Source organism: Dreissena polymorpha, chromosome 9 (genome assembly GCF_020536995.1).
Source record: "Dreissena polymorpha isolate Duluth1 chromosome 9, UMN_Dpol_1.0, whole genome shotgun sequence".
Classification (NCBI taxonomy): Eukaryota; Metazoa; Mollusca; class Bivalvia; order Myida; family Dreissenidae; genus Dreissena; species Dreissena polymorpha.
The window spans coordinates 65,370,160-65,396,087 of record NC_068363.1 but is presented as its reverse complement, the minus strand read 5'-3'; the positions used below and the strand labels follow the sequence as shown (position 1 = coordinate 65,396,087).

General features: G+C 35.2%; 1 protein-coding gene across 1 annotated transcript; it reads right to left on the bottom strand.

The window, feature by feature from the left end:
- Positions 1 to 14,341: 14,341 nt before the first annotated feature.
- Positions 14,342 to 21,372, bottom strand: LOC127844485 (deleted in malignant brain tumors 1 protein-like). The gene is made up of 6 exons (XM_052374753.1): positions 21,338 to 21,372; positions 18,611 to 18,735; positions 17,456 to 17,623; positions 16,752 to 16,791; positions 16,073 to 16,313; positions 14,342 to 14,592 (listed from the first exon to the last, which is right to left on the bottom strand). The coding sequence occupies exons 2-6, from the start codon at positions 18,707 to 18,709 to the stop codon at positions 14,424 to 14,426; spliced, it is 717 nt and encodes a 238-aa protein (XP_052230713.1). The 5' UTR covers positions 18,710 to 18,735; positions 21,338 to 21,372; the 3' UTR covers positions 14,342 to 14,423.
- Positions 21,373 to 25,928: the final 4,556 nt, after the last annotated feature.

The following is a 25,928-nucleotide window of genomic DNA, read 5'->3' as shown; positions in this document are numbered from 1 at the left end:
CACTAAGTACTGGTCCTACCCAGGAAACAGTTTGTTTCAATCAATCAATTGTCATCAATTCAAACTTGACATCTTGCTAAAGCAGTTGCATACCTTTCAGCTGATTTAACATAATCAAAAATCATGTGATGTTTCAATCAATTTTGATTGACAAATTGACAGGATTTTTTTTATTCCAATAAGTTTTAGACTGTCAAATAACACACACTACGTATTGAAGCCATACCTGGAACCTTTCGTCTGTATACCACTGACTTCGTCAGAAGAATGATTTCTACTGTTGGGAAACGTTAACACGCTTACTGTCGTCTTATTTATTATCAATGTATAATTAATGTGTAAACAGCATTACCCCATACTAGTTCGCCATTAAAATATTCAATAATACAGGTATCTTGCAGGTTTCTAATTTTCTTTCGCAAACTATTGTTGAATAGTTTAAATTTTGTCGCCACTTAAAAACTAGCCATTTTGTAGCAATTCTTAAATCACAGTACTAAACTGCACACACTTAGCTCTATTGTTACAATTTGAATGCAAATATTAGAATGCATCATGTTTATATCATCCATATTTTTATTTAAACATTCAAATAACACATAACACAGTACATATATAAAAGGTATGGTGGTGTTGTGTGAAGATACAAAACACTTCACATCATTTATTTGCACATAAAATAATAGTACAAAATATGTAATACTAAACGCTGTCATCAACATACAGTACAAGAATATTTACGTATATGAAATTACAAAGTGGTGTTATTTTATTACCCTTTTAAAAATTAACAATGCTGGTTTTGTACTAGCCATAAAACATTTATCATGGATTAAAGCGAGATTATACGATTTTTTATATGTGTTTAATTGTAATATATTGATGAAATATGTTACAATCACACAAATAAGCAAGAAAAAATATACATTAAAGCAGAATTTCATAACAAGCAGCAAAGACAAATTAGCACCCCGAGCCGATATGACGTACATATTTTCCTACAATAACCGAATCATTCGTCTTGTATTAGAATCGGTAGTTAGTGTTTGGTGTCGTATGAATAGATATCGTTGCAGGAATTCAAATAAAACCGTTAACTAAATTTAGATTCACATCGTATATGTATGGTATAACATGCTGGCGAATTCGGATGTAAAGCTGTTTTCAATTTCAGAAATAAATATCTGGCTTATTTCGCATTTTCGACATATGTTCTTCTTAACTTTTATTTTAATTTATATTGAAATGTATATATAATAAGTTTTTTACACATTTTATATAAAAGCATAATATTTGACAAAATCATAATCCCGCTTTAACAAGTAACAACCAATTTATTAATTACAACAATAGAACGGCAATCATATTACTTGCATTATGCATTTACTAAACAAGCTATTTGCTACTGTTTAGAATAACACTATCTTACTAAAAATGATCACACAGGTACTTAGTGCTTTTACATACTTGTGGTAAGTTTGTATTACTAGTTTTACATTTATTGGCAGACACTTGTCGATATACAGACTAAATTTGCATGGGAACTTTCATCTTTTTCAGCATAATTGCCTTCAAATTGTTAATTTAACAACTCTTTGACATTGTTTGCACATCTGATCTTATTATACCATAGCTGATTTTTGTTTATAGATAGACAGATATGACTTTAAAAAGCTCTATAAAAGTTCACACATGTTCCATCCAAGTAAACCAACAGAACCAATAAAGATCACCCCGAATAATAACTGTGTATATAGCTTGGAAATTTTGATAGTTCAGGAAACCCTCCTTTGTTGATTTCTGTAAACCAAAACTTCAGTTTTCCTGGATAGAATGGCTTGTATGATGCCCAGCTCTTGCCTTGGCAGAACAGCTTCTAAAAACGGAAAATCAACAAATATCTTAAAATTTGATCAATAATTCAGACAATTCATATGTCTTGTTTTTCGTTGATTTCGAATCTGAAAGATTTTTTACGTAAGATTGTGGTACGAAAATCCAATGGTATCGGATTTGGTGGTTGTTAGGCCTAAACTTATTATAGTGATATGTACCTTTCGGGATATCGGTAAAGTGCGAGGCAGACGAGGTGTAAAAAACGTTAAAAAATAAAGCTAAAGACTAAAAGTTAGATCGGAATAACTTTAAATTTTGTGAAAACATGTGTTTTTGATGGATAAGAACGACAACTTACCAGAATATTGCTCATGATCACACGTAAAACTTCTTTCTGAGAGCGAATGAAAAATGCGTCACAAATTCTGACAAATAAACAGTAGGGTCTCGTTATTGAATAACCGCGAGAATACTGGAAGAATAGAGATGCCAACTATAATGTATAGTTTTTTTACAAGCGTTTGTGTTTTGTCAGGATAATAATAACAATAAGATATCGAAAAGATCAAAGCAAATAAATTCCACAGAAATCTGAGATTCGGCATATATTAAAGACGGGGTTATGTTCACGTGAATTGTATTGGTAAAGACTGTCACTATATGTAGTGAACCAGTCTTCGGCTTATACCCACTGAAGGTGAGTATTCAGGGGAGATAATTGAGTAATGACTTAATTCTTGAACGGTTGCGACGACAAACAAATAATGCGAGAATATTTAGTGCGATTCGCTACACAAATTATGATGTCATTGATATAATTTGTCCTGAGGCATGTATTTACATGTGATTTAGCATATGTCAAAGTGTTTTTTATTTGATCAAGGTCATAAATAGCATCGCGAAAATATATATCGCGTAGCAATTTTTTTTGAGACGCATCCCTATGTGGTATTCTTATGCAATTTATGGTCTTAATTTCCATATGTATGAATGGTCCAACAGCCCGCGAAAAAGCGGGCTTTTGCCCGTATTAATAAAAAAGGACCAAATAATCGCAAACGTGGATTTCTCGGATATAGTGAGGAACAATATTCCTTGTGGTTTCAGAGAAAACATATTTATTTTGAACCCCCTCATGGAATAACCAGATTTTACCATTTGGGGCATGATTTGAACACATCTTTTAGAGAACAACAGGGCAATGCAATATTACAAATATTAATCCTTTGAAAATTGTAATTTTTGTGTGTATTTCAGAATTAATTGAGAGGTCTCGCTGCGTCTTCCCGATTGTATCTATGGATAGATCGAATATCAGTTAATTCGGCACCTGGTCACTTCAGTCACTTCGGTACACGGTAGTTATTTCGGCACTTGAATTTGGATTTTTTCGGCACTTATACAGTTTATTAGTACTCAGCACATACATATGTTATATGAGTTTACAAATATATCTACATATAAATGCCCAGGCTGTGGGCAACGTCATGTTTGAGAAAGTGCAAACATATGCGACAACCTGAACAAATAAATAGGTTCAACAAACATTGTGATAAAAGATAATGTTATGCACTTTTGTTGATTTAATTTTTATCAAGGTGTTTGCCAGGTGGCTATTTTTGAAACTGTTTCAGATAATTGTAATTAGTTTTCCAAGATTGCAAAGAACAGTTTCATTTTTTTCATTCACCGGTAAGTCAAATTTTACACAGTTTACGTTCTTTCGATATTTCTTAAGAAGATTTTTGTTTCGTGGCTCATGAACAGATGTGCATTTGAAAAGGTAATGGTATTCGTCACCGATTTCGTTTAAATTGCGAGTTTAAATTTTCGTTCATTGCGGTAAATATTTGACCATCTTAATTTTTCTTTGGCAAAAGATTTTTACACATTATAAAATTGACAAAATGTCGCCTATAGAAACCAGGCAAGATATCTAGATAGGTTTCATATTTGTTTTCATTTAAATATATACGGTACTGTAAAGCCTTAGAAGAATTGTAAACTTGAGAGTGCCACGACCTGTCTATATTGGTATTTAAAGACTGTTTCAACAAGACGTAGCAGGACCTCTTGGAACCATCAAACATTTGATTGAACCAGATATAACTATAAGACCGCATTCATCCAGATTAATTTAACAAATCTAACCACTTGTATGCCGAGTCTCTATTAACATTATCAGAATGCATAAATTTATACAACAGTTTGTTAGGATTTACAATAATTTTATACCAGAAACCAATTACTCGTGTTTTTTTTACCTCCGTTACTATTGGAAATCTACCAAGATCGCCATATAACATAACATGCGGAGTTGAAGTTTTGAACATTTATATGTATTTCATATAATCAGTATGGACTTTTTCTAGTAAGTGCACATAAAATTTCCCACACTTCACAACCATATGTTAAAATAGGTACAACATTAGCGTCAGACCTTTATCTGACAATCAATAGAGTAATAAAGATTTCTTATTGTTTTCTTCAAACTAAACATTGTCTTTTTAGCTTGCTCACACATGAGTTTCTTTGCAGAAGCAAATTGTCTATTTTAAGTGAAAATTATTCCTAAATATTTAAAAGAGTCAACAACTTCTATTTGCTTTCCATTGACTGAGAAAAATCTATTTCTTTTAAATTTATCACCCAAACAATAATCTTAGTTTTATCAAAATTTATCTCAAGTTTCCAGTTGCAACAATATTGATAAAATGTGTCTAGTTCTGAATTTAATTCATCTTCTTCGTTGGCAAATAATACAGTATCGTCAGCATACAGAATCATAGCTAATCTAAGATACATATCTAAAATTGATCACATATATCAACACTTACATTGTTATTAGAAAGTAAGCAATTTTCTACATCATTTAAGTTAAGAGAAAATAGGGCAGGTGAAAGTTTATCACCTTGGATTACACCTTTTGCACATGTAAAATATTCTGAATATGTATGGTTTACAAAAATGAACGATTTTTATACCGTCGTACATGTTTTTAAGAATATAAAGCTACCCGTCCAAAAAAGCTACTTAATATTTTTCTCCACAGGCCGACCCTCCAGACTGAATCAAACGCCCTTCTGAAAATCAACAAAACAGCAAAACACTTTTTCTTTTTACGTTTACAAATTTCAGCCAGAGCATGCAACATGCAATAGTTAGAACGCTCTGCACTAAGTTTTTTTAAGACCTTAGTTTATAATAAATAAAATGCATTTATTGGTAAATTAAAATATTTCAACATACACGTTATTGTAATCTCATCGCAAAATGGAAATGGAATGAATAACAGTTAAATATAACCTTTGAAAACCTCATCGTAATTGTTTAGAAAAATTACATTAGATTTTAATAAATAATGATTTAAATGAATGTATTGTTAATATATTATATATTAAAAAATATTACACCGTGTATTGTATTGCCATCGACCCTTACGCTTCGAACCAACTTCGTTTTATGCCCCCGGTAGGGTGGGCATATTGTAGTTGAACTGTCCGTCAGTCAGTCAGCCTGTCCGTCCGTCCGAAAATTTAAACATTGGCCATAACTGTTGCAATATTGAAGATAGCAACTTGATATTTGGCATGCATGTGTATCTCACGAAGCTGCGCAATTGAGTGTTGAAAGGTCAAGGTCATTCTTCAAGGTCAAAAGTAAAAAAATACAATCCAAGGGAAGTAATAAGCTTTAAAAGGGAGATATTTCACAACCTGTCAAATGATATATTTAAATTTTATTTCAAGAGGCGAAATAGGGGGCATTGTGTCAGGTCGAACCTCAAAGCCTCGTGAAGAGGCCGGTAGGACCTGTAAATAAACTCTGATTAAAAAAAAAGGGCATTGTGTTTCTGACAAACACATCTCTTGTTTAACCTAAGTAATTACCCGGTAATATATATTCTTGATATATTAATTAGGAACATAAAAATAAGGCAAACACGTCGAAATTGTTGTTTTATTGTTCTAGTTAGAGTGATATACTAAAATGTTCCTTTATTTAACTAAGCGAGACTATTATGCCGCAAGCAGTTATAGTTCAAAAAGACAGACAATGCAACAAAACACACTCAACATTTTACACAGTATGTGTTAAAATATTATACATTAATTTGAAACAAAAAGAATACAAATGTAAATTGCATACCAACAAACATTTCAAACTTTTAATTTCAAATCATACAGCATTTTCGATGCATAAAAACAAATCACAAATTACTTATACATGAATATGAATATGACTTTCATATTGGAAATCTAGCAGAAGCTTCAATTACGAATGGAAAAAGAAAGAATCCGTTCAAAATTTAACATTTGGCAACATATTTTTAAAGTAAAAATATACACACACACACAAGCGAAATCGTCTTGAAAAATAAAGATACAAAAAATGTCGGCAAAATTACGTTGATCATTATAGTAGAAACACGTAATGTAAACTATTATATAATTTTACTCACATTGATTTTACAAAAAAAATCTAATCTGACAATGAACTGGTCAACCCGAGTTCCGAAATGACACTTTTTAGGGTGCCGAAGTAAGCTGGTGCCGAAGTGAATATATTCCGATAGATCTGCCCTTGTAACTTTTCAGATGAAAAAAAAAATGTTGAGCTAAAATAGGTCAGGCTTACCCAGGCAGTCCGATATTCGCACGAAGATATAATATTATGAAATTGACAAGTGCACGGTGGCCAAGCAACCCCTAATGTACTCTGGTAGAAAGACCTAAATGTGGAACGGCTCCTATTTACATTTGAGAGCTGTTCACAACTGGTGATGGTCGATACAGACTAAGATCAATGGATGTGATTATCACTTCAACATCACAATAGCTGTTAACAAAGATAGCTGAAATATCAATAGCAGTACAGATAATTGGACCCAAGTAGCGGAATGCCTTTCCAAGAGACATAAACTGCACCCATAGCAAATTTCAGTTAGAAATCAACTAAAAACGCATTCTTTTCGCATATTGTATGACAATTAAGCTTGTTTAATTATGGAACTGTGTACAGCGTAATTGCATATTGTCAAATAATTTTTGCGCTATATAAGTGTACTTGTATGTGTAATTTAGATATCAATAGATGAAGGAGATATCAAATATCATATAATACAGAGGTAGCCTAACATATATAAGTAAAGATGAAGGGATATAAAATATCATATTATACAGAGGTAGCCTAACATATACAGTATAAGTAATTTGGAAGCCAAATATGGGTGGGATTACTGTTAAAAAGTTAGTATGCTTTATTTGTTACGTATGGCAGGGCTTTTATTTTATTGTCATGTATTCCCACCATACTTATTTGCATTAAATTAGATTGTCAGTAGTTACGAAGTGGTAAGGGTATACATCTATAGTGGTTATATGAATACTTTATGATTGAAATACTATTAAATGCTTTAGATGAATCGGTATACTTTTAACATTGTAGTATACTTAAGAGTACCAGGGCTACTTTAAAGAAGAACCTGAAACTGACAATTGAGCTTCCCACGTTTTGTCATTGTCAGCTAAGTTTCTAATTAAAAGTACCCAGGGTACTCTTTAGTATACTCATAAGTACCATGGGTACGGAACATATACAAAAAAGTACCATAGGGTATTACCGGATGCTTGTAAGCGTATTTTCCGTACCTATGGTGCTTTTAAGTAGTACCTGGACCAACAACAACCAATGGAGCAGTCGTGGGTGCTAAATTCACTTTTAGTTGTTAGCTTGCGAGCAACTAAGGTAAGTACTACGCGTTGCAAGTCGGTCTGCTCTTAACTACTATAAGAACGATAACCACCGCACCTGCCTGTGCACACTGATTAGCCTGTTTATACATCACCACTGGTACACTGCAGACATTGAGTGCGTGTATGTAATCAAAAGTCTTTAACAGCTTGGCCAGTTTTTCATTGAAATCTGTATATATTGGCTGCGTTCAGGGAAAACGGCGCTTAATGCATGTCAAATAAGTGGTGTCCCAGATTAGCCTTGCACACTGATTAGCCTGTGCGGTGCACACAAGCTAATCAAGGACTTCACTTTCTGATTTAATAGTGTTTTTCGTTTGAAGAGAATCTCTGGTAAATTAATCTCTGATGAAAATTAATGCATATGCATTAAGCCCTGTTTTTCCAAAATGAAGCGTAAGTGATCTTTTCTATTAATGATTTGAAAAAAGAAAAGATAAAAGTGATAATAACTTCAAAGTTACCTCGCCGAAAAGGCAAATAAACAAAATCACTTTTAAATCAAATAAACAACCAATGAGTTCTACATTTTTACCTTGTGGCATTTTTATTTTTTTATTCAATATAATACATACAATGTTTACATGTATATGATCTTACAACAAAGTGATTGTACAAAGCAATACTGTTCAGACATGTTATACAAGATATGCTAATATATATAATTTTTTGGTTTCCTTAAGATTAAAAAAAAACTGGGTTAATATGTTTTTCTTTGGTTGTTTGTGATAGGTGTTTTTTTAAAGGAGAAAAGAAAAGAACAATAGAAGAAAAGTTATGAAAATGATGAGTTGTTAAAAGTGGGAAGAAAGCATAATGGACTTGTGTGTTTTGTTGCATATTCACAATGATCTTATAAGATTAAAAAAAATACAAAAATATTTTAGAAAGATAAACTAACATTAGAGTGAAAATGTATATAATTGTACAAACATTATGAGAATTAAATCCGATTCCATTTTTGTTCAAAGATTTGTTATGTGTCATTACTGAGGGCTATTGTGGCATTTTTTTTAGTAAACGTCTAAAAGGGACCTTTTCACACTTTGTCAATAAATGCTTAATATTGATAAGTGTAAACATTGAATCTTAAAAGCTCCATTCACAAAACAAGAATAAAATTAAAGAACAAAAAAGTTACCCTAAACTGGGCTAGAACCACTGACCCCTGGAATAAAAGTCTATCGTTTAGACCACTCGGCCATCCGTGCTCAAAAGTTTTGTTCAGGGAATTTCCATCATGAAATTATTTTTCTTAGTATGATAGGTATTCGATGTTCAAACAATATTCATTTAATATGATGGTGTTTGCAAATTGTCTTTATATTCATTTCTCATTACCATTTTCAGTATACTTTCTATGCTTTCAGAACGTCGAAAAAGGGCCATGTTGTTATTATTTTGTCTAAGTTATCTCTATAAAATAAGTAGGATGATAAAAAGTGCACACACATCTCGACCCGCGCGTTATGACACTCTCTTGGGAGGTAGGTGGTACTTGCGTTGGAGCAAGAGACAAGGCTCAGTGTGCTAAACTAATCCAGATAAGCTCTAACAATTCACTTAAGCAGATCAACACTCTACCAACCCGACAAGGAAGGATACTAAACATATTATTAATAAGTCATCCGACCTTAATTCAATCCATATTACCTGCCCCCCCCCCTCCCGTCGTTTGGACTGAGTGATCATGATATTCTATCAGTTGTTACCAGAAAATTACTACAAATTATTAGCAAGAAAGCCCCAAGAACCGTCTTCAATTACAAAGAAGCAGATTGGATTAAAATACGGAAAGATATGTTAGATTTTGGTGCCACTTATCTTCAATCGGCTTCAACAAAAAAAGTAGAAGAAAATTTGACTTACTTCAAAGATGCATATTCTTCCATGGAAAAAAACATTCCAAAAAAGTACTAAAGGTAAACCAGACATACCATGGATGACACATAAATTAAAATGCATGATACGTATAAAAAACATAAACTGTACAATAGGACCAGGGTTTGAAAAGCGACCAAGACAAAGAAACATTTCTTAAATACAGAAAAACTGTTAGAAACGATTTAGACACATCTTACTATAATTACATCAGTAAACTGATAGACCCAGAAAAGGACAGAGCTGGTAAAAACTCTTATAAGTACATTAAGTCCAGGAAACAGGCCACTATGAGCATAGGCACTTTAAAAAACAACGGACGTATTGGTGAAAGCGCGAAAGAAAAGCCGAGATACTCAACGAACAATTATGCTCTGTATTCACTAAAGAAGACCTTGATAACAAAGAAAGGTTGTTCACCACACCCAACCATGCCAGCTATCCAAGTTACAGCCCAAGGAATGTCAAACAGCATCAAACGGCTGAACGAAAAAAAGCAAGTGGTCCAGATAAAATGCCAGTCATAGCGCTGAAAGAAACGTCGGAAGAGATAACACCAATCCTACAGAACCTATACCAACAATCACTAGATACTCATGATATACTAAAAGACTGGAAGCAGGCCAATATAGTACCAAACTACCAATCTTTAAGAAAGGCGACCTAACAAAACCGTCGAATTACAGACCTGTTAGCCAGACTGCAGTTGTCTCAAAAATGCTTGAACACATAGCAGTCTCTCAAATAATGAAACATCTAGATGGTAATAACATACTTCTTGAAAATCAACATGGGTTCCGTGCTCAAAGATCGTGCGAGTCGCAATAACTACTGACAACCGACGAAATTTCCAGATATATGAACCAAGGTCTCCAGGTGGATATGGCGATAGTCGATTTTGCCTAAGCGTTCGACATCGAACTAGCCGAAAAATGTCTTTCTACGGCATACGTAACAACACCTTGTCCTGGGTGAGTAACTTTTTAAATGACCGATTACAACAAGTTGTCATAGATGGCGAATCTTCTAACCTAACCCGGGTAACTTCAGGTGTACCGCAGGGAACCGTTCTAAGACCAACATTATTACTTCTCTTTATAAACGTCATTGCCACCAACATATCGTCGTCCATTCGTCTATTTGCCGATGACTGTGTCGTATATACACCGATAAGACCCCAAGATGATCACAGTTTGCTTCAGAACGTTTTAAACACCCTGGGCGATTGGAGGAGTACTACCTGGCAGATGCAATTCAACATTTACAAATGTGCAATTATGAATATAAGTACAAAGACAAACATCTTAAAATATGACTATATAATTTAAGGAAAGTCTCTTGAAATTGTTTAAAACTACCCCTACTTAGAAGTTGAACTCAACGAGAAACTGAAATTTAGTCTGCACATTGACAATATCACAGCAAAGGCCTCCAGTGCCTAAGGATTCTTGAAACGCCATCTAAGACATTGTCCTAAACAAGTTAAAGAACGTGCCTACCACACATTACCATGAAACATAAAACTAAATCACCCTGTAAAATTATACGTTCGATGTCAAAACATCCGGGCACCAACTCGGAAGTAGCATTGGCTCATTGATTAATGCATCTCAAAAAAGAGGTGGCGCGCGTGATTAACGGCCGTGATATTGGGTTGTCAATATCGTATTGTTCAATTTCAAGAACAGCATTGCAGTTCTATTTCAAATTTCGAATGTCGTTTACAGATTAGCGAATAAACCACTCGTAGTTTCGTTTATTATATAGATGGTCATAACATAATTGACATAAGCTCGATTGCAAAACCGCCATAAGGTTATCTTCACAGTATAACTCATCAGAGCATTACACTATAACTCGCATGACAGATTTTTTCCTGGTATCTATGTTTCAAAGCCACATGTGCGCGAAGCGGCCGAGTACGCGGTAGATGACAGCCTGTATATATGAATATTTTCTCATTCTCCATTGTGTTTGTGTGCGTGTGTGTGCGGGTGCGTGTGTGTGTGTGTCAATTTAAGCTTACATTTGATTGTAGTTTATAATGTATTATGAGCTGACACGTGCACTTTCAAGCAGTCTTGCTATTTACTTTTGAAATAAATGTTTCAGAAATTTCTTGGTGTAAATTCCTGACTCCACCTGGTCATTATCTTTGCGAAAGTAAAAACTTGTGAACATCTCAGAAGTCACTGTTTTCCAATCTTCACGAAACTTGCTCCGAATATATGTTTTAATGACACATCGGTCACTTTTGTAAATGGTTCCTCTAAGGTGACATACGTGGCCATAAAGAGTGGGGAAGTTTTCCTTACGCCAATATATTGAAGCCGTGTGAACTCTTCATAAGCCACGTTTGCTCAATCTTTATCAAAACTTGCAAGGAACATTTGATCTAATTTGATGATATTTCTGTCAACTTCGAAAGTGGTATGTTGAAAATCAGGGTTTAATTGTCCTTATATGAATAGGCTGGATATGCGATACCAAAACATAATGAATATCGTGAGGCTGGATATGCGATACCAAAACATAATGAATATCGTGAGGCTGGATATGCGATACCAAAACATAATAATCAGTCTGCACAGGCTAATCAGGGACGAGACTTTCCGCTTTTATGTTCCGTTTCAAGAAAGTCTCTATTTTTATTAAAAATCAAGTTAAGGCGGAAAATGTCGTCCCTGATAAGGCTGTGCAGACTGCACATGCTAATCTGGGACGACACTTTACGCACATGCATTAAACCCCCTTTTCACAGAGCACGATTCATATGTTTGTATTTGTTTGTATTTATTTTGACCTTGCGGTCAAGGATAACCCATGAAAGTGCAAGCACTTATTTCCAATGGGGTCCTTTTGGTTTTTTGCTGAAGAGACAGCAAGCAGAAGAGACAGTATTGGGATACAAGGAATCCGGGTGCGATACCCTAGCTCTTTGCGAATAGATACCTTGGTTCTTTTACGTGCTCAGTGTATAGCACCGATACACGCGAGAATTACCTGGGTTTCATACCAGTACATCTCTAGTTGGGTGGGAAACACTTGAAGCATTTCTGAAATTTCCAGTGCCCCGGCCAGGTTATGAATAGATATTTTATATTTTATATTTTATAGATTATTTATATTTATATATTTTATATAAAAACGTTTAATATTCACCCATTAAATGAATAATTAAAGCGAGTATGCACGATTTTGTCAAATATTAATGAATTTATATTAAATGTGTAAAAAAAACTTATTATACATAAATTTTATTATAAATTGAAATAAAAGTTAAGAAGAACATGTGTCGAAAAATGCGAAATAAGCCAGATATTTAATTCTGGAATCGAAAATGTCTGAACAGTCGAATTCGCCAGCATGTATATCATACATGTACGATGTGAATCTAAATTTTGTTTTACGGATCATTTTAATTTCCTGCAACGATATCTATTCATACGACACACGAACACTAACTGCATTTAATGAAATTCGTCTTCAATGTATACTTTTTCTTGTCTATTTTGTGTTAATGTAACATATTTTTATCAATATATTACAAATTAACACATATTAAAATCGTGCATTCTCGCTTTAAATTTGATTTAAAATGGTAATCAACAATTTTATTGGACATATCTGTATTAAAACAAAGTTTGTAGAGTTTAAATCAAACACAATTATAACAATGTTGCATTAAAATATGATTTCTTGTGCACACACAAGAAATAATGCTCCTTTAGAAATTATGCCATTCTTCCGCAAGGGTTGTTTTGCACGCTGAACTTTATACAATTAGATGACGTGTGGATAAAGGGCGTCTTTTATTTTTTTAACCAAATCATGATGGCACGCATTAGCAAAAAATATTGTTTCGATCAAACTTGAGGGGAAACCAAATGGTTTTGTGACCGTTTAAAGTTTGGACCTAACTGTTTTGAGACGGATTGGAATATATGTTGGTCTATGAACCAAAAAAGAAAATATTAATTTATATAGCTTTGTAAATTACTTGTCGTCGTTGGACATAATTACAGCAGATTATTATCACTTTTCGTACATATTACCTGCTCACAAAACTAGTATATCATAAATTAAAAGTACATACAAGAGTGCCAGTATTGCCCTCAATCACTAACCTGAGTTAATTGATCATAACATGATAATCTTGTCTTTGATCACCGCTGATTTAACCATGGTCATTTTATTTGTCAAGATCACCATTTCACCATTGTCATTAAAATGAGCCTTGAAGGCTGCTTCTAGTGTAGTTACACGGACTAATTTGACCCGGTGACCTCTCCATTGGACACATCTGATCTAGATTCAAAATCGGCCTTAATCGTGTCAAAATCAACATTCTGACAAAGTTTCGTCCATATTTACGCAAAACTTTTGGTAAAAATGTGGGCTCTAAGGTGGTTACTAAGTTTTTCTAAGACTTGACATCATAAATTGTTTGTTATTTTGACGCACGTGATCCTGATTAAAACTATACTTAAAGATTGCCACTTTTAATATTCCGACCAAGGTGCACCACGATTGAGTCAAAATTGTGGCTTCTAGAGTGGTAAAAAGTTGTTCTATTACTTGACCTGATAATCTAGATTCGACCTTTGCCAAGATTTTAGTCTGGCCAACACGCATCAAGATTGGACTAAAAAAGTTAGGCATCTAGATTTGTTTCGAGCGTAAAGTTGACGACGAGCTATGCACGGCACACGACGCACGAAAAAGACGATTAACACCGGACGTATAGTGACAACAATAATTTCCCACGAGAATTTCGTGCTCATATGAGCTTAAAAACGAAAAATAAAAAATAAAAAAGTTTAAAACCAAATAAAATAAGAAATAACTAACAAAAAAACAACACCATGAATGCTTTAACATTTACACCAAACTTCGGTTAAACATGTCCGATAACAAAGAATTGCCAACATGAGGGGGGAAATGTTTCAATTAAAGGCATTCCACACCCTGATCCTCTGCGTGAACGCAGTTGTGTAAACTGGTGTAGCTACACTGGGTCAATGTAATCTCGGAGCCCGCGCAGAGGACGTCATCCATCAGTATTGGACCAGCGCCCATCCCGAAATATGCCATGTCCCTGGTCACCCCGGTACTTCCGCTATGAAATTATGATAATGTTAGGTCAATACAAACGTCGATAAACATGTTTATATAAGACTATAAGAATTGCAAATTAAATGGTATATATTGTCTTCATTTTCGTGTTGATATTGAATGTATTAATAATAAAAAAATATAAAAACAACGAGCAGTGTATACCAATCAAACAAGACATATATATCAATGACTTTAAATGCATTATAATTTCCTTAGTTATTCTATTGTTTGCTTCATAACTTCATTTTTACTGGAAACGCTTATTAGTTTAATAACAAGAGCTGTCACCATAGGATGACTTATGCCCCCTATAAATGCTTGATAGAAGTTATGAGCTTTTTTCGAAACCTAAACGCAGATTTCGAAACCTAAACGCGGACCCTAAGTTCAAAGTCAAAGTCACAGGGGTCAAAATGTGTGTGCGTATGGAAAGGCCTTGTCCATATACACATGCATACCAAATATGGAGGTTATATCTCAAGAGACATAGAAGTTTTGAGCATTTTTCAAAACCCGAACGCAGATTTTGAAACCTTAACGCGGACCCCAAGTTCAAGGTAAAGATCGCAGGGGTACAATTTTGTGTGCGTATGGAAAAGCCTTGTCCATATACACATGCATACCAAATATGAAGGTTATATGTCAAGGGACATAGAGGTTATGAACATTTTTCGATAATAAAAGCAGATTTGAAAACCTAACCGAGGACCATAAGTTAAGCGTCAACGTCACAGGGGTCAAACATTTTGTGCGTATGTAAGGCCTTGTCCATATACACATGCATACCAAATATCAAGGTTATATGTAAATGGACATAGAAGTTATGAGCAATTTTAGAAACCTAATCGCATAATCCGAAACGTAAACGCGGACCCTAAGTTCAAGGTAAAGGTCGCAGGGGTACAGTTTTTTGTGCGTATGGAAAGGCCTTGTCCATATACAAATGCATAGCAAATATGAAGGATATATGTCAATGGACATAAAAGTTATGAGCATTTTTAAAAACCTAAACGCTGATTTAGAAACCTAAACGCGGAACCCTAAGTTCAACGTGAAGGTCACAGGGGTAAAAATTAGTGTGCGTATGGAAAGGCCTTGTCCATATACACATGCATACCAAATATGAAGGTTATATGTCAAGGGACATAGAACTTATGAGCAATTTTCGAAATCTAAACGCAGATTTCGAAACCTTAACGCGGACCCTAAGTTCAACGTGAAGGTCACAGGGGTCAAACATTTTGTGCGTATGGAAAGGCCTTGTCCATATACACATGCATACCAAATATTAAGGTTATATGTCAAGGGACATAGCAGTTATGAGCAATTTTCGAAACCTAAACGCAAAGTGTGACGGAAGGACGGACGGACGGACGAACGGACAGAAGGACAGACGGCCGGACAGTCCGATCAATATATGCCCTCCTTCGGGGGCATAGAAATTGTTATACTGTGCGCAAACGTCGGACACGGACGATTACCTGTAACCAAACATTCTGCAAGTTACGTCCAGATTAAGGGTCATTTGATACCCATATCCGTTACCATAGTCGTAGTTGCCCCAGCTATCGTCACACACCGTTCCCCATGTACCCCCGATGTTGACCTCGATGCGCCCCATTTTGGGGTGACACACCCCAGCCCCGCCACCGTCACACAGACGCCACGACGTCCCATCAGGCTTGGTTACCGCGTTGGTACAGGCGCCGATGCAGACAATGTCTGTGGAGCGTATATTGTAAGTTACCGTATAACTGTATGGGATTAATACATTTTAAATGTAGTATTTATTCAACATAGAAATACATGAATTATAAGGTCAGCACACCGTCGTTTGGCCTATTTAACGTACTACGCATTTTAGAAATTGTCATACATATACTGACGTCCGCTTGTACACAAAACAATGAATACACATTAACGTCTTAGTTTTAACAAAGCGATTATCGCAGAGAGCTATTTCTTATTGTCTCAAAATTCTAACTCCTAACTGTTGTATACTGTCACGTACATCATATAATAATGTATCTTTATTTCTTAATTACAGATTTTTCTGACATCGTTCAATCAAAGGTCTCTCTTGCAATGCCTGCACACTAATAAGAACAAAGTTTGGCCAAATGTGATTGTTAAAAAAAATACGAAAACTCTTTTACTTACATAATAATAAAGGTTTCGCAAAGTGCAGCGTGTCTTCGGTCTGAAACACACATGTTCTCAATTTAGGATGGTATGGGAGTAAAAAAATTAACATTCTAGCGAAATTATTAATGCTCTTCCTTATTAATAATTATAACCATAGTGGTTTTAGTAGAACAGTCCTACCAATTCTTTATCTTTAAGAAATTATATTATTTCTACGTTGTTATGATTGTGTATGTTTGTTAACAACCGAACTCGACTCTATTTTGGAAAACTGTATCAAATTTTATAAATATATGACAATATTTACAGGCGCCACTGTTCATGATTTGTTCACAACGTGCTGTTTAAATTGCTATTAATGATGAGAAAGTCGTTTCACTTCTTCAATTCTACGCTCATAAGAACATTTTGAAATGCAATTATTCTCTTCGGTTTGAAAATCTGAACTTTTTTCATTTCATATAAAAATAAGAATAAATTATCTTCAATAATATCCGCTGTTTGCATTTTTCAAATCATATATATTATGCATTGTAATTGTTCTTACGTGAAAATAATTTCTCGCAGAAAGTATGACACGTATTGCTTATGTTTTCTGTAATTGTCTTGTTGTTTTTTTTAAATTGTACACAGACGCCTTTAAACAGTTTAGGGGTATTTTGGATAGTTTCGATGACTGGCGATGATGTCAGGCTTAGTGAATATTGACGTCGATTTACCGTCTCCTCCGCGTACACCACGTGGTCCCAGTTAGCGCAGTCCAGCGTTCTGTTCGCGAACTTAACTTGGTTCAGACGACACCAGGACGCCGTCTGGCGCCACAAGAACGCCACGCACGTGGGCCCAGCGTCTACGCATTTCATCTGGCATTTCTCTTTGCTTGTTATCTGGAATTTATTTAATTTTAAGCACACGAAAGAGAGAAAATATCGCAGTTTGTAATTAAAGGGGCCTTTTCACAGATTTTGGCATGTAATGAAGTGTGTCATTAAATGCTTTATATTGATAATTGTAAACATTGGATCTTAAAAGCTCCAGTAAAACAAAAAAAAAACAAGAATAAAATTAAAGAAAGCAAAAAAAGTAACTCTCAACCGGACTCGAACCACTGACCCCTGGAGTAAAAGTCAATCGCTAAGGCCACTCGGCCATCCGTGCTCATACAATGAGTGATGTATTTTAGACTTTATTAAGCAATCCCCGAAGTATCACAAAATATAACGACACCAGACTTCTAGAAATTATTTGATCGTTTCGTCTTACAAATCTTTATAATTTTCAGGGATTTAAATCGTCACACGATGTTATGTATTACTGTTTCCTTACAAATATCATAACTTCAACAAATAATTGCGATTCTGAAACATTTTTTTTATTTTTGTCAATATACCAAAGCGTGAAAAGGCCCCTTTAATATAATGTTTGGAAGATAAAAAGTTCAATTCCAGCGTAGGGAGTGAACAAATGGGTATTATTTTAATCTCATCAGACCGCAAAAAAACACAATGAGACATTCAGAATAAATGAATATACTTTATATATATATATATATATATATATATATATATATATATATAATATTATATATATAATATATAAAGTATTTATGTGCATGAAAGCCCTATTTGTGTTTTTTTGTATATATATATATATATATATATATATATATATATATATATATATATATATATATATATATATATATATATATATATATATATATATATATATATATATATATATATATATATACATTTGAGTATGGTTTTAGCAAACTTAGTTCCTTAAAACGACAAAACGATCATTTTGTTTCGTCTTGCACTGACACATAGATCTACTAGTAAAGCGAAGTGACCATCGACAAGTTCTCCTACCTTGTAATAATCCCAGCCGGAAACTGGTGATCCATAAAGCTGATCCCAGCACGCCGTCTCGTACCTGAACTTCCTGGTTACCACGGTTCTTGTCGTCATCTGACCGACGGCACCAGAGACGCAGACTAACAAAAGAACGGACACTATACTCGGTGCATTAACCATCTCTAGAAGGCAAAACATACTCCCTATGCTGTTGCTCTATAATAGATGTTAAAAGACGTACAATTCCTCATTTTATATGCGACCATCTACAGTGGCACCCTTGCAAAACGTCCACCACATAAACTGTCAAAAACATAAACAACCAGCTGGTTAATAGCAAGAATAATTAGTCATCGCACATAAATATATGTGTGCGAAATACGAATGAAAACACTATTTTATGATCAAAAACTTATTGTCGTTAGTAAAAGAATACATAACAAATGTATTGCGTTTTGCAGGTATATTTCACTTTTAAAAGTGTCACATGGGCGACTTCCGGTTGTCCTCAAATAAATGCGTTGTTATTGCTTGGAAAACTGATAATGCAGCGTAACACTGTTGTTTCGGCTTAGGTTTCTTTATCAAATACAGCAGTTTCATGCTCCATCCTCAAATCATTTAGCTACCTGTATAAACTTGAATGACTAATAAACACAGCAAAAAACTGTGTGCAGATGCGAAATAAAAAGCTAATGAGTCTAGAGACAGCAATTGGTTAACTTCGGATTGTTTTCGATTGGCAAAAGTAACAGTAATGTTTGTAAATATGATTCAGTAGCAAGTAACTCCGGAAACTTTACAAGAGACAAATACTTATTTTAGCTAACACTTTCACTTGCAACATACTATAAACATACATGAACACTTATTAAAACTTGGATCACCGACGGTCAGTGAAAAGCAGTGGGGGTTTAATGGCGAGGATTACCTCACTATTTCCTCAGAATTGATCACAACCAAACCATCTAAATCCGTGCAAATATGTAGAAAGAGCATGGAATGATGAATGTCATAACGTGGCGCGTGAAAAGAATATATTACACAAAATTTAGTGTATTCGTTTTGTCAGTATCGACATCTATTAACATAGGGTATATGTTTTGAAACTACTAATTTAGAAACATAGTCGAACTACAAAAGATATTATACTATCAAGTTAGCGTTGTGTATACAGAAAATTGTCGAACAAACAAGGTGTTAGAAAGATTGTAAATATATTTCATAAACATAGATTAAACAATGGCTGAAATAACAGCTGTAAGAGCTACTGATTCCAACCAATTGAACATTGAGTGTGTGTGCTTCTTTTTCGATACATGTCTATCATAAGCGGTAGTAAATAGGCGATACGAATAAGGGGTCGCTCATACAACATATGCCTGTATTATATATTATTTGATTGTTGTTTTGTTAATTGTATCTATGTTATGCTCTATTAGGCACACAATCCACCCATGCGGTAGTATACATTATTTATTAATGTAGAACTGCCGTTTCCCCGCGGAATGCTTTTTACATAATTTTAAACGTAGACTTATGCCTCACTTTTATTCATAATGCTTTTTGAACATATGTTTATATTGTCAAAATACCCACCATCAGTATTTACCGATGTTAAACAAGTTTTTAAGTAATCTACTCCGGTTCGACTTTTCTATTCCGTATTGTATCAATACTGTATGAATAGACCAAACTCGGCACAATAATTTCAATATTAAATCGATCCTTTATCTTTATTTATCTTTGCTAAAGTCAAGTTGAACATCTGAAGAGAGAGTTAAGAGTTTAAAATATGATATCTGGTCTAATAAACTATGCTATGTTCATGTTAGGCGCTGTCACACTGCGAGCGTTCTGAGTGAGCAAATAGCCCACACAAAAACATAATATAAATATTAATATTTAAAGCTGTCGTTTGCTCCGAAAAATTCAATGATTTCGAAAGCGAATGAAATAAAAATTATAAAATTAACTAGTAGAAACATGGTTCGTGGTTGAACGCATGTATTTGGTAGCGAGTAAGAGTTTTTCTAAACATATATATAAACGCCCATCGCTATGTTTTGGTATATTTATAAAAAAAATGAACATCGTGGTGTAGAAAACGCAACTATAATTAAGCGTGTCAATCAAGATATTTTCATTTATCCTGCCTCTATTGCAAACATTGACCAAATAAGCAAGGTCGAATAAACTAGTTGATATCCGGCAACCTTAAGTACGTATTCCTACTCGCCGATGTTCTAATATTTTACCTTTTACAAAATGTACATGCAAAGTTCTTGACAAATGTTTTGTAAAAAAACGATAGTAAAAGTTAAAAATGTGTATGAAATTCAAGCAAACATATGGCAATAAAATAATCAATTTTGCCTGTAAATTTATTTGCTCATAACCTTTAACATACGGCGTTTCTTCATTCTATACATAGATGGTGACGTCACTACGTAGTAAGACCGGTGCATTCTATACATACATGGTGACGTCAATACGTTAATGGTGACGTCACTACGTTATTGTCACCTCTTTACTAAGACGCATCACATTCCCCTGGTTTGGGGAATTATGCTTCCGCCAAAATAGTTCTGCGTAGGAATCAAAATGTTTATAATGAAAGGAAAATCATTTTTATTGTGTGTTTAAAACGGATTGTTGTGTAAAGAAATGTTATTCAATTATGTTTAAATGTGATTTTGAATCTTTATTAAGGCTGATAGCGATAATCAGAAGCACACTTACCTAACCTGCTTTCGCTTTCACTTTTCACTCGTAAAAGAAATTCCACCCACAATTCCTTTCGCGTTAGTACACAGGTCAGTAAGACCGGTGTGTACACCTCTATACTAAGACGCATCACATTCCCCTGGTTGGGGAATTATGCTTCCGCCAAAGAAGTTCTGCGTAGGAATGAAAATGTTCATAATTACGTTTTGCCGTGGAGTTAAAATAATGTAGGAGCGACTGTCCGGGTTGTCAACATAATGTAGCAGCGATTGTCCGGATTGGCAAATTAATGTAGGAGCGACTGTTCGCCCTGTCAAAACCTCGTAGTAGCGACTGTCCGCCCTGCCAAATTTCGCGTAGGAGCCATTGTCCGTAGGAGCGATCGTCCGGATACCTATTTTAATACCATACCTAGATGCTTGTGGTGTATTACAAAATATGAAGTGTTCCCATGAATAAGTAAGGGTGGCTTTGGTTAGTTCTGTAGTAAACAAGCCACGTTTTGTTAAGTCAGGTTTATAAGTGACAAGCCAATGTTCGTCCCAGTTGTTAATCTTCATGATGTCCGTATTTCAATCAAGCTCTCGTCATTTTACGTAACATGAAGGAAACTGTGGTAAGAAAACAAACGTAAATTATTTATCGAACGATCAGCAATTTTGTTTAGATAGACAAAGGAAATCAGATGATATAAAACAGGACGTTGGGGTTCTCAAGCTTTGACAGTTTTGTCGTTTGAAAAAGTGGAACAAACAAACACCCTTTTGGTGTTGTCGGATTAATAATTTAGGGGCCGCAAATCGATTATCCCGGTTATACCATTTTGTCCAAAAAATGCCGAACTCGATCAACTGCCGTGGGCAGATCACAAAGGACACTGCTATGGCTTTGTGTGTCTTGAAATGCTTAACATAGTTGATTGGTTATATCAGTAAATCGATTGGTATGCCCAAGAAACGCCGGACTTATAAGTATAGATGAGTTTTTATAGCTTAAGTTAGTATACACATATTTAATGATAACTCGTTCGATAAGTTTTCCCACACAACTAATTAAGGAGACGTGACTGTTATATAAATGAGTGTCTTTGATTCCCATTTTGAACAGCGGAATGGCGTTTGCTAGTCACCACGAGTCTATTAAATTATGTGCAAATAAAGTGCCAAGCGCTTTTAATAATTGAGTTGATGACTGTTTCAACATTTGATAACTAATTTCGTATTGGCCGATTGCTTTAGTAATAATACAATTATTAAATACGTCCTCTATATCGTCTTTAAAAGTTCAAGATTCAAAAGTTTGCAACTTGATGTCTTTGTCATCAATATTCGTAACAGATAAAGACGTGTCAATTATCTTTAAAATTTGAAAGTTGAAACGACTGCTCTTTATTATTTGGTGGCTCGATATGGTCACATACGGACGAGTTGTCTTCCACACGGCGTTTGATAAATTTCCAATACATATTTGGTGTGTTGACGATACGATACGGCGTTTTTATCATATATAAGATCGGTTTAAAAATCGTTCTGTTGTATACTTCTTTTTTATCCCCACGTTTTTCGGAGAAAAAGTGGGGATATTGTATTGATGTGCGTCTGTCCGTCCGTCCATCAGTCCGACAGTCCTGGCCACCTGCTCCTCCTACACTATTAGCACTAGAACCTTGAAACTTACATACATGGTAGTTATGAGCATAGGTGCGACGGTGACAGTGACGGAATTTTGATCTGACCCCTGGGTAAAAAGTTATGGGGGTTGGGGCGGGACAGGGTCAGAGATTTTCACTCATTTTTTTATGTTATTTTACATTAACTTCTTCATTTCTGGACCGATTTACTTCAAATTGATACTGAGCCTCTCTTATGACAAAAAGGTCAATCTCAACTATTCATGGCCGCATAACCATCCCTGGGGCGCCCCGCCCACATAGGCCACGCCAACCCAAAATTGCCCTTTACTAAAATTTCTTCATTTCTACACCGATTTACTTCAAATTGATACTGAACATCTCTTATGACAATACAGTCAATCTTAACTATGTAAGGTCCCATTACCAACCCTGGGGCGCCCCACCCATAATAGGCCACACCCACCCAAAATTGTCTTTTACTATAATTTCTTCATTTCTACACCGATTCACTTCTAATTGATACTGAACTTCTCTTAAGACAATACGGTCAATGTCAACTATGCATGGCCCCATTACCAACCCTGGGGCGCCCCGCCCATAATAGGCCACACCCACATGGGCCACGCCCACCCAAAATTGCCTTTAACTATAATTTCTTCATTTCTACACCGATTCACTTCAAATTGATACTGAACCTCTCTTATGACAATACAGTTAATCTAATCTATGCATGGCCCCATTACCAACCCTGGGGCACCCCGCCAACAAAGGCCACGCCCACCCAAAATTGCCTTTTACTATAATATACTCATTTCTACACCGATTCACTTCAAATTGATACTGAACCTCTTTTATGACAATACAGTCAATCTCAACTATGCATGGCGCCATTACCAACCCTGGGGCGCCCCGCCCACATAAGCCACGCCCACCCAAAATTGCCTTTTACTATAATTTCTTCATTTCTTCACCGATTTACTTCTAATTGATACTGAACATCTCTTATGACAATAAGGTCAATCTCAACTATGTATGACCTCTTTACCAACCCTGTGGCGCCCCGCCTATAATAGGCCACACCCACCCAGAATTGTCTTTTGCTATATTTTTTTTCCTTTATACACCCCGATTCACTTCTTATTGATACTGAGCTTCTCTTATAACAATACGGTCAATCTCAACTATGCATGGACCCATTATCAACCCTGGGGCGCCCCTGGGTCAAACATGCGGCGTGGGGATACGCGTCGGCCTCTGCCGCGCCATTTCTAGTGTTAACTATGATTCTGAAATATTTTTATTTGTTCCAATCAGATAATTACATGGTGCAATTACTGTTCGATTATGTAAATCGTTTGCACGGGTCGTATTACGAATGTCGCCGTTTTATCACGGCTTGTCGCCTTATCAAAGTGTTACAAATTTGTTCTGAATCTGTTACACTTGTGGGCTCAGTCATAAGTGTAAACGTTACGAACGATTTATTGTGTCAGAATATCTTATAGTTGATGGTTTGTATGATTCAATTGATCGTCAATTACGTCATCAACAAGCATTAAGGCTCATTGGGTCATTGTCGATCTGAAATGGCTTGAAGTCACCCGGGGGTGACTAGAAGCCGATTCATGTCACCCGTCACCCTGTGGTGACTTCAAGCCGATTTCAGTCATCCGGTCGGCTTAAAGTCACCCCAGGGTGACATGAATCGGCTTGAAGTCACCCTAGGGTGACAAGAATCGGCTTCTAGTCACCCCCGGATGACTTGTGGGCCATTTCAGGTCGACAATGACCCAATGAGCAGCATAAAGTGTTGAGAGATTTAAAAAGCGTTTTTAAAACATACATATTTTATTTATTCCATTTATCGGCGGTCGAAGTTTGTTGCCTGTGTATCCTTGACTTGTAGCCAAATAAATTATTGTTGTATATTTTCAAGTTCTGATATTTGGTGCGGTCGCTGAAAAGAATTTTGTAACTATAAAACAAAAACAGAATATGCTTCCTTGTCTTTTCTAAATGTAATGTCGAAATCACTGATACGTATGACGTTGTCAAGGATAATCAAGGATGATCAGCTGACAGACGTTCTTCGATAAGACATAAGACGGTAAGAGTGTAATCGGCAAATGTGTGGTGTTGCATTTTTTTAGTAAGCCTATTTTAGCCATTTAATTATGTTCAAGTTGGGAGTAATGGATACTAATCTGTACTCTTATTGCTGGTCACACACTTCTGATAAATACCAGGTGTAGGCCATCTCTCCGGTGAGGGGTGACTCACATATCTCTTATTTCTGCAAAAAGCTAAAAAATCTTACTACTGCTAATTGCTATAAATCATGGTCACTTCTGAGAATTCCCAGAAATTTGCATATTTCGAGAAATTTGCATATAAATTGCAAATGTCAGAAATTAGCATATTTAAAGTGCAGTCTTTTATAGGTGTTTTTTCTTATCATGCTAGTGTATTTCTGAGTTTATTTCTTAGTGTATTTTTTTTTTATAAAAGTGTTAAGAGTGAGAAATTGCCCAAACTAATCCATGTTGTTTTGGGCCATGCGCCAACTGACCGTGGGGAGAAAACGGTTACACTGGTGTACAGTGGTGGGATTTTTGTGAAATTTATTTTTACAGATGTATGGACTTTAACACGCGAAACTTCAACGATTTCTGTGAAATTTATTTTTACATATGTATGGAGTTTAACACGTGACACTTCAACGATTTCTGTGAAATTTATTTTTACAGATGTACGGACTTTTACACGCGAAACTTCAACGATTTCTGTGAAATTTATTTTTACAGATGTATGGACTTAAACACGTGACACTTCACCGATTTCTGTTAAATTTATTTTTACGGATGTATGGACTTTAACAAGCGAAACTTCGAGGATTTCTGTGAAGTTTATTTTTACGGATGATTGGACTGTAACACGCGAAACTTCGGGGATTTCTGTAAAATTTATTTTAAC